Source organism: Halichoerus grypus, chromosome 8, assembly GCF_964656455.1.
Source record: "Halichoerus grypus chromosome 8, mHalGry1.hap1.1, whole genome shotgun sequence".
Lineage (NCBI taxonomy): Eukaryota > Metazoa > Chordata > Mammalia > Carnivora > Phocidae > Halichoerus > Halichoerus grypus.
The window spans coordinates 71573970-71590597 of NC_135719.1; the positions used below are offsets into that span (position 1 = coordinate 71573970).

General features: G+C 39.2%; 1 protein-coding gene across 3 annotated transcripts in view; it reads left to right on the top strand.

The window, feature by feature from the left end:
• FSIP1 (fibrous sheath interacting protein 1) overlaps positions 1 to 16628 on the top strand; it is a 192855-nt gene continuing 176227 nt past the window's right edge. For 2 of the 3 annotated variants that reach the window (XM_078053389.1, XM_078053390.1), the window contains exons 1-4: positions 1 to 179; positions 6032 to 6164; positions 12165 to 12345; positions 16462 to 16616. In XM_078053389.1, coding sequence (XP_077909515.1) covers positions 6039 to 6164; positions 12165 to 12345; positions 16462 to 16616 — 462 coding nt within the window. In that variant the 5' untranslated portion in view covers positions 1 to 179; positions 6032 to 6038. The remainder of the gene's footprint in view (positions 180 to 6031; positions 6165 to 12164; positions 12346 to 16461; positions 16617 to 16628) is intronic. The other variant, XM_078053391.1, reaches the window with a different exon arrangement.

Here is a 16628-nt window from a genome sequence, read left to right on the forward strand (position 1 = left end):
TCCTGGAGGCAGGAGGGCTTTGGACGCGCAGCTCGTTCCCCCTCCAGAGAAGTTGTGGTGGCGGGAAAGACCCCTCCCCTTTGGGGGACAGGGGGTGACGCTGAGTATCAGCGGTGCGCTTCTGCGCCCGTCAATGACCTGCCGACTGGCGACTGCCTCCCGGAGTTTCCGCCGGGAAGGTAAGGCACCGCACCTGTTAGGACCCCACCTCTATCGCCCCGCGACCTGCCGCGGCGTGAGCGGGGCGGAGTCGCGCCTGGGACCGCAGAGGGGCTGTCAGGAAGAGGGGCTGGGCCAATGAGAGGGCGGGGCGGAGTCGTGTCAGGCTGCTGGGCCTGGAGACTGGCTGTTAGGGCGAAGGGGCAGGGCCAGTAGGGGGCGGGCTCAGCCGGGGTGGGGCGGGGCTTGGGAGGGAGCGGGCCTGCCCAATTGGGACAGAGGCATCTGCCTCTACGGAGACTGTCGCCAGCATTTCCACATTCCTGACCTTAGGACTTTCTATCAGGGAAGATAGAAGGTCCTACTGTCCTGTGCCTTCTTGGACTTTAAGATCTAAAACTTACATTAAAAGGGGCGCCTGGGTGGCCAGTCGTTAAGCGTCTGCCTTCGGCTCAGGTCGTCATCCCAGGGTCCTGGGATCAAGCCCCGCATCTGGCTCCCTGCTCCGCGGGAAGCCTGCTTCTCCCTTTTGTATTCCCTCTCTCCTTGTGTCTCTTTCTGTCAAATAAATAAATTAAAAAAATATTTAAAAAAACCCCTTACATTAAAAATTAATCGCCAGTCATTTGAAATAGTCCGTAAATAACAAAGGATGCGAATAGGTATGGCGGGGGGGGGGGGGGAAGGTGGCCAGTAAACATTTGGTTGCAGACTCAACTTCTCTCATAATTAAAGAAATGTAAATCAGACTCACAGATATCTTTGACACTTACCAGACTGACAAAGATGGAAAAGCTTTGATGATAACCAGATTGACCCTAGGCCGGAATGGGGAAGAGGCACTTTCATCACACACTGTTGACAGTGTAATTTGGTACAACCTTTTTGGTGGACAATGTGACGTCCTACCAAAAGTTGAAAGGCAAGTATTCTTTGACTCAGTGTAGTTTATCATCTACGTATATATTTTGTTTAACATCACTAAACAAAGATTCACACAAAGAGCTTAACTTAAAATTGTGTGTGCCATTTGTGTGTGTTTGTGTTGGGGAGGAGTAGGTAGGTATAAAGGATAAAAGCTTGCATATGCCTAAAAAAAAGTGAGATTCCCCAAGTCTATTAACAGTGGTTCTTGGGGTGAGGAAAATTTTGACTTTTTTTTTTTTTTAAGATTTATTTATGAGAGAGAGAGCATGCATAGGGAGAGAGACAGAGGGAGAGAATCTTCAAGCAGACTCCTGGGAGGGGGAGCCTGACTTGGGGCTCATTCCCTGACCATGAAATCATGACCTGAGCCAAAACCAAGAGTCCAACGCTCAACCGACTAAGGCACCCAGGCACCCTGGCAATTTTGACTTTAAGAAGTTTTACATTCTTCTATATTATTTGACTTTTTGCTTCTCACGGGCAAGTATTTCTTACATAATAAATGTATAAAATAAAAAAAACTAAAATAAAGTAACTTTTAGACATTAAAACCATGAAAATAAATATAATTCCATTTTTTTAAAAGGTTGGCTATTTATTATTACTAAACAGAGGAGGATTCATTTTCTTTCAATTCTTCCTTTCATCCAAAAATACCAGATTATGGCAGCCATGTGTCCCCATTTTGGTTTTAAATGATCTGTGGTGATTGCATTTCTTATAAGCCTGTATGAAAAAGTTTATTTTTTATTTTTATTTTTTAAAGATTTTTATGTATTTGACAGAGAGAGAGAGACAGCATAAGCAGGGGGAGTGGCAGAGGGAGAAGAAGGTTCCCCGCTGAGCAAGGAGCCGGCTGTGGGACTCGATCCCAGGACCCCGGGATCATGACCTGAGCCGAAGGCAGATGCTTAACTGACTGAGCCACCCAGGCGCCCCTGAAAAAGTTAAATTAATCTTGTTTGAAATGAATGTTATAAAAAGTTGGTATGTGTTAGTAGTGATTTGTTACGATTTAGAATCTGGTCATATATATCATCTGCTTAATGGAATATCATGAAATAAATAATATTTTATTTTTGAAATACTTTTAATGCAATAAGAAAATGCTTCATCATGTGATGTTAAGTGAGAAATATATGAGTCCAATTTTGGTGGAAACACACAGAGCAAAAATGGATAAGAAATATGCCAAAGAGGGGTGCCTCGGGGGCTCAGTAACTGTCTTCAGCTCAGGTCATGATCCCAGAGTCCTGGGATTGAGCCCCACATCGGGCTCCCTGCTCAGCAGGGAGTCTGCTTCTCCCTCTGCCCTTCACCCCGCTCATGCTCTCTCTTTCACTCTCGTTCTCTCTTAAATAAATAAATAAAATCTTAAAAAAAAAAAAAAAGAAATATGCCAATGGTGTTTAGCTCAGCGTGGAGAATATTGGGTGATTTTTATTTATTTTTGAATACACTTTAATATATTCTAGACATTTTCCTACAATAAATAAATTATGAATTCAAGATGTACTTATTAGAAAATCAGAAAATACATATAAGCGAAAGATAAAATAAAAGACCAAGAACAGAGGTGACTCAGTTGGTTAAGCGTCTGCCTTCAGCTCAAGTCATGATCTCAGAGTCATGGGATCAAGCCTTACACTGGGCTCCCTGCTCAGTAGGGAGCCTGCTTCTCTTTCTCCTTCTGCTGCTCCCCCTGCTTGTGTTCTCTCTCTCTCTCTGTATATATCAAATAAATAAAATCTTTCAAAAAAAAAAAAAAAGACCAAGAACATCCATGAACCCACCAATCCAGAAGAACCCACCTCTGTTACTTCTCTGGTTTGTTATCATCTTTCAGGTCCCTTTGTGTATATTTCTTTAATTAGAGAATTGAACTCTTTTTTTTTTTTTTTTTATTTTTAGCAAGATATCGACATTTAGGAAGATATTTTCTTTCTTTTCCTTTTTTTGGATATTTTCTTTCTTTCCTTCTTTCTCCTCTCCCTCCCCCCCTTCTTTCTTTCTTTCTTTCTTTGCCTATGTAGAAAAAAGTAATGGATAAAGGGCATTGAATTAGGATCTTATAGATGTATTTTCAATATTTAAGAAGAACTCTCAATAGCCACATAGAAATTCCACAAGAAAAAACATTGTCAAGGAAAGTAATCAAATGATAATTAAATACTTATAATGACAGAAGCACTAAATGTTAATTTAACCAAATACTATGCCATAACTATATTGAATGTATGTGGGGAGGAGTGAATTCCTCTGTGTGAAGTCCTTGTTTATGCCCTTAGGCAGTTTTCTATTGGAATGTTTCTTTTTCTTATAGATTGGTAAGATTTCCTTAAATATGTAAATTCATTAACCTTTTGTATATCATATAACCTTTTGTGTTGCATATATTTTCCCTAGTTTCTCAGGTGCCTTTTAGTTTAATTTAGAGTTCTTTGTGTTTGTTTGTTTTTTGACATTCAAGAGCATTAAATGTTATGTGATCAAATCTGTTAGTCTCTTCCTTTTTGATTTATGCTCTTGGTGTTATCTTTAGTAAGTCATTAACTTACTACGTAAATTATTTTTATATTTCTTTTCAGTCCCTTGGAGATTTCTTATTTTACATTTATTTATTATTTTAAAATTAGTTTTTACTTTTATTAAAGTAGTATAATAAAAAATGTCGAACTCTACTATAACATTTACAATAGAAGAAAAGAGAAGCAATTCCTAGTCTCACTCTCCAGAGGCAACCATCCTGAACTCGTAAATATAATGCTTATTTTTTGGCTTTATCAATTTTTGGGCATTCTCTTTGATTTCCTATTAAGACAGATTAGATATTTTATACTACCTCTCCTTTTATGTACTCCTGCCCAGATACACTCAATACAAGTAAGGCGCAGTATTTGGTTAAATCATTTAGTGCTTCTGTCATTATAAGTATTTAATTATCATTTGATTACTTTCTTTGACAATGCTTTATTTTTCTTGGGAATTTCTATGTGGCTATTGAGAATACATTGAAAATACATCTGTAAGATCCTAATTCAATGCCCTTTATCTATTACTTTTTTCTACATAGGCAAAATCATAAGATTGTCAGTTATATCCCCACCGAGCCTGGGAACTGTATTTTATTTAATTTATTATTTTCAGGAACAAATATAATAGAAGAGACCTATTTCTAAAGCAAATTGAAAGATTTCTGGAGCCTTTTAGATGACCCATGTCATTGACGGTTCTCTGTGCTTCTTCTCCCTTTACTGACAAGTATTATCCCAGCTCTGCAAATGCTTCCATCTCATTGCTCCCTCTGTAAGCTATAAGTCTCCCTTGACAGGCTGCTCAGGGCATTTACAAGACTTTTGGCCTTTTGGTGACTTATGCTTTTTGATTGTGACGTGATGGGCCACGGTGATCCGTCATCCCACAATAATAATGTCAGCGCCTTCCTGAGTGAGCCCGAATGCTTTTGCAGAGTTTGAATAATGTTGAGATCAATGCCTTTTTCATTTGCTAAGATGGAAAGAGTTGACCTACTGGTCCCTTAAGCATCAGCTTTGGCACACTGAATGGTTGGAGGCCAAATCATATTATCCCTCTGTGTGCCTTGGAGGGATGGTCGTGCTTCCTCCTGTATCCAAAACTTCCTTGGACTCTGCCTCTGCTTTCAAAAAAAGAAAGAAAGATGAGTCATTTTGTAGGGTAAAAAAAGGACATTGTTTACACTCACTGGGGCCAGAGGCAATTGTTTTTCCTCTTTCTGTTACGAGACAAATGGTTTAATTCATAATTAATAGAAATTTAGAGAAATTATGAAATTTAGGAAAGGATTGTTGGAAGATCCGTTTACATGTAAAGCTAAGTATGAGAAGGCAAAATCTGGAATTCTCCCTATTTCTTCCATTTTTCTCAGCATGCATGATACCCGAGCATTACTGAGCAGATCTGGAATGGTCCTGATCTAGGGCACAGTTTGGAAGGATCAAGGTGCCTGCAGTGCCCAAGTTCTCCCACTAGTTTAAACCATCCTGCCTAATAATCCTTGCTTCAGAAAACAGCACTGGGAATAGGGAGCCAGAGGGGTGACAGGCCTGTGGATGGTGTCACACAAAAAATAGAAATTGGCAATTTGGGGCCAGATAGTAAGGGTGTGTCCTCTAGCAGAGAAAGTAGGTTTTGTTTTCTTGTTTCTTTCTTTCTTTCTTTTTTTTTTTTAAGATTTTATTTATTTATTTGACAGAGAGCACAAGCAGGGGGAGCAGCAGAGGGAGAGGGAGAAGCAGACTCCCCACTGAGCCGGGAGCCCGATGTGGGGCTCGATCCCAGGACCCTGAGATCATGACCTGAGCCAAAGGCAGACGCTTAACCGACTGAGCCACCCAGGCACCCCTTGTTCTCTTGTTTCTGAGGGTGAAGTAGAATCATGGGTTTTAAAAGTGGGGGATTGATAGAAAAAGAGGGGTGACCAGGAGATGGGTACTCCATGAAAATGTGGTACTGAGGAGGAGAGGAGAAGTCAGAGCTGAAAGCTGAGCTAGAATAGGAAGCGCTAGATAGAATAAGGAAAGCAAAACCAGGAGAAAGGGGAGGCCTTATGCATCATTACGATGAAGTGAATCTGGGTTGAGAGGCTTGGTGCTCCATGAGTATCTTCTCAGGCCAAGGACACAGTAAATGTTTCTTTTTGAGGCGCAGGAAGCTCCTGAGATAGCAGTCACTCTGCATTCTTTTTAAACCACTCTCCGAATCTAACATCCTGGTCAGAATGTTTTCCACCTGTAGTGACATAAAATCCCTGGACACAGACGTCTTTTGGTGAAATTAGGATACTGTGACTTTGGTGGCAATATAATCCTTATTTAACAAAGATTCTGGGTTAATTGCGCATTAACTCTAATGACACATGTAAGCATACAGGTCATAACTTGCTTTAATTTCTTGTTTGTTTCAGGATATCAATGGATATTATAAAGGGAAACTTAGATGGAATTTCAAAACCAGCCTCAAATTCAAGAACACGTCCTGGGAGCAGAGGTTCAAATACTTCTTTGGAGGTGCTCTCACCGGAACCAGCATCCTTCAAGGTACTTTTGCTGTTTAGAAATGATTTCAAGTCCTTCTCCTGAACTCTAGCACTTGGTAAACCAAAGCTGTTAACATCCCACTTAAAGGATCCTCTTTAGAGGGTATGTTCTGGGAGCACTCATAGATTCCTTCTCGGATTTTACTTTAGATCATTTAATATGAAAATTCTGTGTCCTTCTTTACCTCCTTCTCTCCCTCCCTCTTTTGTTTTTGTTTTTGTTTTTGGAGTATGGCTTATTTGTTCACAGTTGTACTTTGCTAATGCTCATTTGTAAACTTTTCTTTTTCGTAAAAAATCTTTGTATTCCAATATCTACTATGCCGCCATTGACTCTTAATATGAAAAAGGTTCAGTAATTTTAAAAAATAAAGTTTGGGTCAAAGACCATGTGGTATATATTTAGTAGGTACCTTACCTGGCCTGACTTCCTTTTCTTTTCTTTAGTAGTCTCTTTTTCTTTTCCTAAATTATCTAAACCTGATGTTTTTTAAGGAATCAGTTGTTTTAAAAATATTAATTTATTTTGGAGAGAGAGAGAGAGAGTGCACTAGCAGGAGGGGCAGAGGATGAAGGAGAGGGAATCTCAAGCAGACTCCCCACTGAGTGTAGGAGCCAGATGCCGGGCTCGATCTCACGACCCTGAGCCGAAACCAAGAGTCAGATGCTTAACCAACTGTGCCATCCAGGTGCCCCAAAAATCAGTTTTTCCATCAGCGGTATGGGACTATTTGTTTTAAGCTTGTGGCAAACAAAAATTTGAAACCTTATGGTGAAAAAAATCTTTTCAAGCTTATGAATCCATACTCATTTATTCTTTCGATTTCTGGACTAGAGTCTATGTTTAGAGTGTTTGTTATGATTTAGTGCAGGAAATAGAAAGCACTCTGGGCATTTCCAGCAGACAGGGATTGAATACCAGAAGTTCAGTTTCTCAAAATCAGTGGAAGGCCAGAGGGAAAGGAAATCATGGGAGGGGACTTCCCTTGGATTGTTGGTTCGTAGGTTACATCTCCGTGACCGAAATAAAAAAGGGGCCTTCTACACTGCCACCAGTCCCTCAGAACTACAAAACTGGTGACTAGACATACAGAGATGACTGCCTTTGGTATTTCTTTCTTTCTTTTTTTTTTTTTTAAAGATTTTATTTATTTATTTGAGAGAGAGAATGAGAGAGAGAGAGAGAGAGAGTGAGAGAGCACATGAGAGGGGGGAGGGTCAGAGGGAGAAGCAGACTCCCTGCTGAGCAGGGAGCCCAATGTGGGACTCGATCCCGGGACCCCAGGATCATGACCTGAGCCGAAGGCAGTCGCTCAACCAACTGAGCCATCTAGGCGCCCGCCTTTGGTATTTCTTGCCAGCTTCCTATCAGGAGCTTGGGAAGATGGCTTCTACTTCATGTCTGCAGGCTAAATCTTGTGCAGATGTGTAACTGTAAGTGGCTTGTTAAAATCCCAGGTCTAGCTCAGCTCTTTGTTTTGTTTTATCTAATTCTGCATCATTCCTGGGTGTTAACTCTTGTTAGTTGTGTAATAATTTTTGATATCTGGTAGGATGTATCTCCCCATCTTATTCTTTTTCTAGAACCGTCTTCGCTATTCTTGGCTTTTTGTTCTTTTTGTATTTTAGATTGGTTTTTCAAGTCTTGTGAAAATTGCTCTTGGGGTTTTGACTGAAATTGCTTTGAATTTATACGTTAATTTGGAGAGTTTCTAATTTTATGATACTAAATCTTATTTATTAACATTGTATCTCATTGACTTGTTTCTTTTTTCTTTTTTTTGGTGGGCAGCAAAGCAACATTTATTAAGCGACAGTACAGAGCTCCCAAAGAGGGAGGGGACCCAAGAGGGTTGCCCTCATTGACTTGTTTCTAATTTAAAAATATACATACTGTAAAATTACTCTTTTTTATTTTTTATTTATCTGTTTTAAAAAAAGATTTTATTTATTTATTTGAGAGAGAACGAGCATGAGTGGGGTGAGGGGCAGAGGGACAAGCAGACTCTCCGCTGAGTGAGGAGCCCAATGTGGAGCTTGATCCCAGGACCCTGAGATCATGACCTAAGCCAAAGTCAGACGCTTAACCAACTGAGCCACCCAGGCATCCCAAAATTTACTCTTTTTAGTGTACAGTTATGAGTTTGGGAAATGTGTAGAGTGATACCATCACAATAAAGATATAGGACAGTTCTATCACCCCTCAAAAATTTCTTCATGCTACCCCTTTGTCCTTATTCAATCTCTCCTACTTTTTAGTGTTAATTATTATACATAGTGTATTATTAATTTCAGAGGTACAGTTCAGTGATTCATCAGTTGCATATAACACCCAATGCTCATTACATCATGTGCCCTCCTTAATGCCCATCACCCTGTTATCCCATCCCCCCCACTGACCTCCTCCCCAGCATCCCTCAGTTTGTTTCCTATGATTAAGTCTGTTATGGTTTGTCTCCCTCTCTGATTTCATCTTATTTTATTTTTCTCTCTCTTCCCTTATGAGCCTGTGTTTTGTTTCTTAAATTCCACATATGAGTGAAATCGTATATAATTGTCTTTCTCTGATTGACTTACTTCGCTTAGCATAATATCCTCTAGTTCCATCCACGTTGTTGCAAATGGTAAGATTTCATTTTTTGATGGCTGCATAATATTCCACTGTGTGTATGTATGTATGTATGTATGTATGTATGTATGTATATATCTATATATATATCACCTGTTCTTTATCCATTCATCTGTTGATGGGCATCTGGGCTCTTTCCATAGTTTGGCTATTTCAATCTCCCCTACTCTTAATCCTGGAAACTCCTGATCTATTCTCTACCTATTGTTTTTCTTTTTCCAGAGAGTCATATGATAGAATTAAAAAGTATGTAGCTTTTGAGTCTGGCTTTGCCTGTTGGCACCATGCATTTGAGACTCCTGTACTGTTAATATATATCAGTAGTTCACTCCTTGTTACTGATGAGTGGTGTTCCATTGTGTGGGTGTTCCACAGTTTGTTTATCCATTCACATGTTAAGGAACATTTGGATTGTTTGCAGGTTTTGGTGATTATGAAGAAAGCTGCTATTAATATTTGTATACTGATTTTTTTGGGGGGAAGTAGTTTTTTATTTTTCTTGGGTAAATACCTAGGAGTTGGATTGCTGGGTTGTATGGTAAGTGTATGTTTAACTAAAAGAAACTGCAAAACTGTTTTCTGTTCCCATGAGAAATATGAGAGTTCCAGTGCTCTGCATTTTCACCAGCAGTTGATAGTGTTAGTTTTTTTTTTTAAAAAGGCTATTCTCAGGGCGCCTGGGTGGCTCAGTCGTTAAGCGTCTGCCTTCGGCTCAGCTCATGATCCCAGGGTCCTGGGATTGAGCCCCGCACTGGGCTCCCTGCTCAGCGGGAAGCCTGCTTTTCCCTCTCCCACTCCCCCTGCTTGTGTTCCCTCTCTCGCTGTCTCTCTCTCCCTGTCAAATAAATAAATAAATAAAATCTTTAAAAAAAAAAAAAAATTCTCAGCCATTGTTTTTCAAATGTTTCTAATATTGCCTCCTTTTTTTCCCTTGTGTCATCCTGAAAGTCATATTAAATGTCTGTTGAAATTTTCCCTTCTATACTTTATGTCTCTTATCTTGTTTTTAATATTTTCTATTCATTTCTTTCTCTGTGCTTCATCCTGGGAATTTTTAACACATATTTTAAAATTTTTGAATTCTTTCTTACACTATGTCAAATCTACTCTTTAATCCATTGAATTTTTATTTTTATTATTTTTTATTTTTTTAAAGATTTTATTTATTTATTTGATATATATAGAGAGAACACAAGCAGGGGGAGTGGTAGGCAGAGGGAGAAGGAGGCTCACCGATGAGCAGAGAGCCCGATGCGGGGTTTGATCCCAGGAGCCTGGGATCATGACCCGAATCGAAGGCAAATGCCCAACCATCTGAACCCCCCAGCCATCCCTAATCCATCGAATTTTTATTATTTGTTTATTTATTCTTAAAGATTTTATTTATTTGTTTGACAGAGACAGGACCCTGGGATCATGAGCTGAGCCAAAGGCAGACGCTTAACGACTGAGCCACCGAGGCGCCGCTCCATTGAATTTTTAAAGTTAATGATACATTTTTAATTTCTGGAAGCTTTTTTTAGTTTATTTCCAAATAAACTAAAGATGGTTGGTGCTAATGGAGTGGGGAGCTATGGGTAAAATTATAAAATGGGCAAAGTTTGCCTTTTATTCTCCAGTTTCATCTTTTTGCTTCATTGCTTCCTGCTCATTCTAAGAGGATCATATGGGATGATATATATGAAAGGTCTTTTTGTGTCCTGAAGTGTGTTATTATCCAAGTATATTGCTAATATCTAGTTATGTTTTATATATTCTGTATTCCCCTATATAAAAACCATTCTCTGGGGAAGGGCGGCCAAATTCATTTATGCCAAGGTAGAAATAACCGACAGGGCTCATGTGATCTCTGCCAGCAATTTCAGCATTTTCACAGAACTATATAGCCTAAAGGGTTTACTGGGTATCATGGCATGGAAGGCTTTAACCTGGCCTTTCACAGAAATGTGTTTTTGAACAGGGCATCCTCTTTAACACCTCCAAGATTACACAGAGGAGGCATTGTTTTGCTTGTTTATAGGTTAGGCCTCCACTGGTTTCATTCTACACTGGCTCTATTTTCTTCTTTGTTAAATCAGGGTAGTCATGTCTATAGCATAGAGTCACTGTGAGCAGTGAATGAGGCAGAGTGTGGAAAGTATTTAGCCCAGGGCCTGCCCGGTATTAATTCCTCAGGAAATGTTGGCTCTGAGGATTATCCCACTGACTCGGCTCAGTTCTGCTGGGGCTTACGTCCTAGTCCAGGTGAACAGAGATGCTCGCGTGCAGCCCTGTGTCCATGGAGCTTAATTCTCCCCACCAGCCCCTTCTGCCCTGGCGATTCACAAGGGGGCACAGATTACCGTGGCTGAGAGTTGACCACGTGGGTGCAGAGAGAACAGAAAACCCTCCAAAGGCTGGATTCCTCCATTGGGAGGGGAAAGGTGTTCCTCCCAGAAGCGGCTGACTCTCTCTCTCTCTCTGAGGTTTTGCCTCTCTCTTGGGCCGAATTCACTTCCACTGTCACTCTCACTGCCACTCGCAGCTGTCAGGGCACTACGATCCCTGTTTCTTTTCCTGATGCAGCCATGGGTGTCTTTTCTTGTTCTCTCAGGAAAACACAGCTGCCCCCAACTGATGTTTTCAAAATGAGCCTTGCTAAAATAGAAAGAGAAACCAAAATGAAATAGAAAAACTGTGAATAGCATAAAAATAATCACCAAAGCACAGGGTTCTGACTTGAAGAATCTCATTAGAAACACATCTCTGTTCAGACTCTTGGCTTTTCAACTCTTCAATAGCCGCACGTGGCTAGTGGCCCTCGAATGGGACAGCATAGCTCTAGACCTCTGACTCTCCATCCGAGTGTAAGCTCAGGGAGCAGGCACCATCATGCCTCATCTCCAGAGCTGGCAGAGAATGGTTCCTTTTGGGACTGATTCCTGACCCTTCTCCACATTGCTGGAAATTGCTGGAGAATGGGGCATATCTCTTTGGTGCAAATGTTACTAAATTTAGTTGCGTAGTTAAATTATATTTAATTAAAAAGTGTTCTATTTCTAGACTAGTTGAACACTAATGTAAGTATGTGAGGACACACATACACTCGTGTTCAACTAGTCTAGAAATGTAAAGTTTTAAAGAATATATTATTGGGGCGCCTGGGTGGCTCAGATGGTTAAGCGTCTGCCTTCGGCTTGGGTCATGATCCCAGGGTGCTGGGATCGAGCCCCACGTCCGGTTCCCTGCTCAGCGGGGAGCCTGCTTCTCCCTCTGCTTCTCCCCCTGCTCGTGCGCTCTCTCTCTCTCTGTGTCTCGAATGAATAAATAAAATCTTTAAAAAAAATAAAGAATATATTATTTATGAAAACTATTTCTTTGGAAATAATTTAGGTTGATACTGCAATCAAGTTGAACTCTGGTAAAGAGAACTACTCAGACAGCAGTAATGCAGAGGAAAGTAGAAACGATGATGATAAAGGGGAAAAGGATTCTGAGAAACCAAAATTGGCGGAGGATGGATCAGATGAAGATCTGAACTTCATTCAGCATCAGACAATCCCTGAATGTTCAGGTAGGATAATCACTAGGTGATTGGTTAATGACAATGGCAGATATTATAGTTCAAATATTAGAGTTACATGTGTTTTTTATCTGCTATGTAGAAATGATAGTTAAGAGGCATACCTTTGTGAGCACCGTTCTTTATTTACAATAATGTTGAGTCCTTAAAAACACTTAAAAAATAGTGAAATATGTCATTTAATAAAATTGTTATTGTCGTCATTTTACGTTAATCAAGTAGGAAGTATTTCTGCATTTTATGACATGATTTATCAATCTTTTTGATGACTAAATTATGCAATAAAATGTATTATGTAATTTATAAATGGCTTCTTAGGGATAATCCCATTTGATCTTTTCTTTTTTTTTAAAGATTTTTTTTTTTTTAATTTTTATTTATTTGACAGGGAGAGAGACAGCAAGAGAGGGAACACAAGCAGGGGGAGTGGGAGAGGGAGAAGCAGGCTTCCCGCCAAGCAGGGAGCCCGATGAGGGGCTTGATCCCAGGACCCTGGGATCATGACCTGAGCCGAAGGCAGATGCTTAACAACTGAGCCACCAAGGCGCCCCTCCCATTTGATCTTAATAACTTTTGGATTTTAAATGACTCCTTTTTTTCCCCTGGTTATTAAATTAATACTGGTTGGAGTGAATTAGAACAGCATTTCTCAAAATGTGGTCTGCAGAGCCCTGGAGGATTGCTGAGACCCTTATAAGAATTTTGCGAAGTAAAAAACTACTTTCATCATAATACTGATATATCAGTAATACAATTCAGTATAATACTGAAATACTGTTATTTGCCTTTTCGCCCACTGAATGGACATTTGCAATGATGGTACAAAAGCAATGGTGAGTAAAATTGCCAGGGCTTTCACACGAATAAAGGCGATGTATCACACTGTGCTAGTAGTCATTGTGTTCTTCATGACCAGGCACTGGCCGAAGAAAGAAATAGCCAGTGTCATTCAAGAACAGCTTTGATGGAGCAGTAAAAATTATTAATCGTATTAAATCTTGATTTTCGAATATACATCTTTATAATTGCCTGAGAGGTAAAATGGGAGGTATATAAAGCAATTCTGCTGTGAGCTAAAATGTGAAGTTTGTGTTGAGGAGTACTTGTATGATAGTTTAAGTTGAGAACTGAACTGGCCACTTTTTAATGGGACACCATTCTTATGCGAAAGAATGACTGACAGACAAACTATTATCATTCAGACTTGGGTATTTGGCAGCCATTTTTTTTTTTAAGGTGAAATGAGCCTTTTACTTCAAGGAAAATAATTGACAGTATCTTTTGTCAACGATAAAATTTGGGCTTTCAAGTGAAAACTAGAAATTTGGAAAACTTGTGTATGCCATTCCAATACTTAGACTTTTCTGGTAAAATTTGATGACAGAACTAACCAATGAGATTTTTAAAAATATTAAATATTAAATGTGTTAACATTTTGAAGGTCTGCATAATTCAATGAACCACTATTTTCCAAATGACCAATGCAGGGTAAAAGATCCATTTAGCATGAAAGATAGGTGCATGGGTTTTAATAGAACAAATACAAAAAGCTCACTGATATGGTTACAGATTTCGCATTACAACTACTCTTTAAGAAACTACCCCCTTGTCGAATTTTGATGTAGTATCAAAGAAGAGTATCCACAATTATCTGAGAAAGTTATTACATTTCTCCTCCCCTTTCCAAGTATATGTCTTTATGAGGCCAAATTTTCTTCATATACTCTAAGTGAAACAAGAGATTGCAATAGATTGTACAAACAGATTTGAGAATCTAGATGTCTTTTTTTTTTTTTTGAGAATCTAGATGTCTTCTATCAAGCTAGATATTAAAAATTTAAAACAATGCCATTCTTCTTTTTAAGATTTTATTTATTTATTTGAGAGAGAGAGAGTGAGAGAGAGCATGAGAGGGGAGAGGGTCAGAGGGAGAAGCAGACTCCCCACTGAGTGGGGAGTCCGATGTGGGACTCGATCCTGGGACTCCAGGATCATGACCTGAGCTGAAGGCAGTCGCTTAACCAACTGAGCCACCCAGGCGCCCTAACAATGCCATTCTTCTTAATAATTTTTTAGGGTATATAGTTATTTGTCATAAAAATGTTATATTTATGTTAATATGTAATTACTAATAACATCATTTTTAAATGAATAAATATATTTTTCAGTTTTGATTTCTAAAATGGTAATTATCAATAGATGTAACATAAACAAAAGCTACTTTGGGTTCTCAATAATTTTTAAGGCTATAAAGGGAAGCTGAGGTCATAAACTTTGAGAACTGCTGACTTAGAGTATGTCTGGGATGAGGCTAGCTCTCAAAGTTGGGCCAGGAGCCTCAGGATCACAGTTATCAGGAAATGAGGCATTATAGTTGAGATTAGCTGTTGGCCCAGTTTATTTATTTTTATTTTTATTTTTTTTTAAAGATTTTATTTATTTGACAGAGAGAGCACAAGCAGAGGGAGAGAGGGGGAGAAGCAGGCTCCCTGCAGAGCAAGGAGCCCAATGTGGGACTCGATCCCGGGACCCCGGGATTATGACCCGGGCTGAAGGCAGCTGCTTAACCGACTGAGCCACCCAGGCGTCCCTGCTGTTGGCCCAGTTTAAAGATTTCATTTATTTTATTTATTTGAGAGAGAGAGAGAGAGAGAGAGTGCATGTGTGGGCGTAAGTGGGGGAGCAGCAGAGGGAGAGGGACAAGCAGACTCCATGCTGAGCATGGAGCCCAGCTCCCAGATTCGATCTCATGATCCTGAGATCATGACCCAAGTCAAAATCAAGACTCAGACGTCCAACCCACTGAACCACCCCAGGCACCCTGCTGTTGGCCCAGTTTATGCTGTACTTGTTTATACTCTTTCAAAACTGCCTGAGTTCCTTCATGCATGAGTTCCTGCCATATAGACCACCTATGTATATGGAGGCTGAGAGTGTTAGGATTGGCAGTGAGGAACTAGAACTAAAGGCTGTTGCATTTGAAATAAATAAGAAGCAATAAGGTTTGCAGAGCCTTATTAATAAGATCAGTATTCTTTTTGGATAAGCTAATTCCCTTCTGGAAATGTCTCCTTTTCCTTAAAGAGAAAGTGATATACATTATAGAGAAACACACTGCTCTCTCTGGATTTTAAAAAGTTGCAAAATTTGGTCTTTCTTAGCAGAATATGCCATTTCTAATGATCTAACCTGGAGTGGCTGAGACTTTAGTATATGAGCATTTATGCTCATTGACAGATTATCATCTTTCATAGCCAAGATATGGAAGCAACTCAAGTGTCCATTGATAGATAAATGGTTAAAGAAGATGTGGTATATATTCACACACACACACACACAATGGAATATTAGGCAGCCATAATAAGATGAAATCTTGTCATTTGTGACAATATGGATGGACCTAAAAGGTATTATGCTAATTGAAATAAGTCAGACTGAGAAAGACAAATACCATATGATTTTACTTATATGTGGAATCTAAAAAACAAAAATGAATAAACAAACAAAAAAGCAGAATCAGACCTATAAATAAAGAGAAAAAAGTGATAGTTGTCAGAAAGAAAAGGGTATGGGGGATGGGCAAAATGGGTGAAGGGGAGTGGGAAATATAGGCTTCCAGTTATGGAATTAATAAGTCATGGGAATAAAAGGCACAGCATAGGGAATACAGTCAATGGTATTGTTTTATTTTTTTTTCCAGTCGATGGTATTGTAATAGCATTATATGGTGACAGATGGTAGCTATACTTTTGGTGAACATACAGCATGTTATAGAGTTTTAAATCACTATGTTGTACATCTGAAACTAATGTAACAGTGTGTGTCAATTATGCTTAAATTAAAAAATTTTTAAAAAGGGAAAAAAAGAAAAGACCTAGTTATTTCAACTGTGAAACAGAGATAAATGTCTATTTCACAGGGTTGTTAGATAATTATATGAAAAAATACATGTGGAAGCACTTTGTAAATCAAGATACATGACACCAATGTTAGTTATTCTCGCGAGCCATAAACATTTGTTGAATGAAAGAACAAATAGTAAACACAAAACAAAACTTTATGGCTGTACTAAACTTCAAGCTCATTCCTACTTTCAACACAATATAGATGAGCCTGAATTAAAAGAATTAGATTCTCAACTTCAAGATGCCATTCAGAAGATGAAGAGGCTTGATAAGATATTGGTGAAGAGACAATATAGAGAAAAAGAAATTAAGAAGCAAGGTCTAGACATGAGAATAAAGCTGTGGGAAGAACTTAAGGTAAGAATTGTT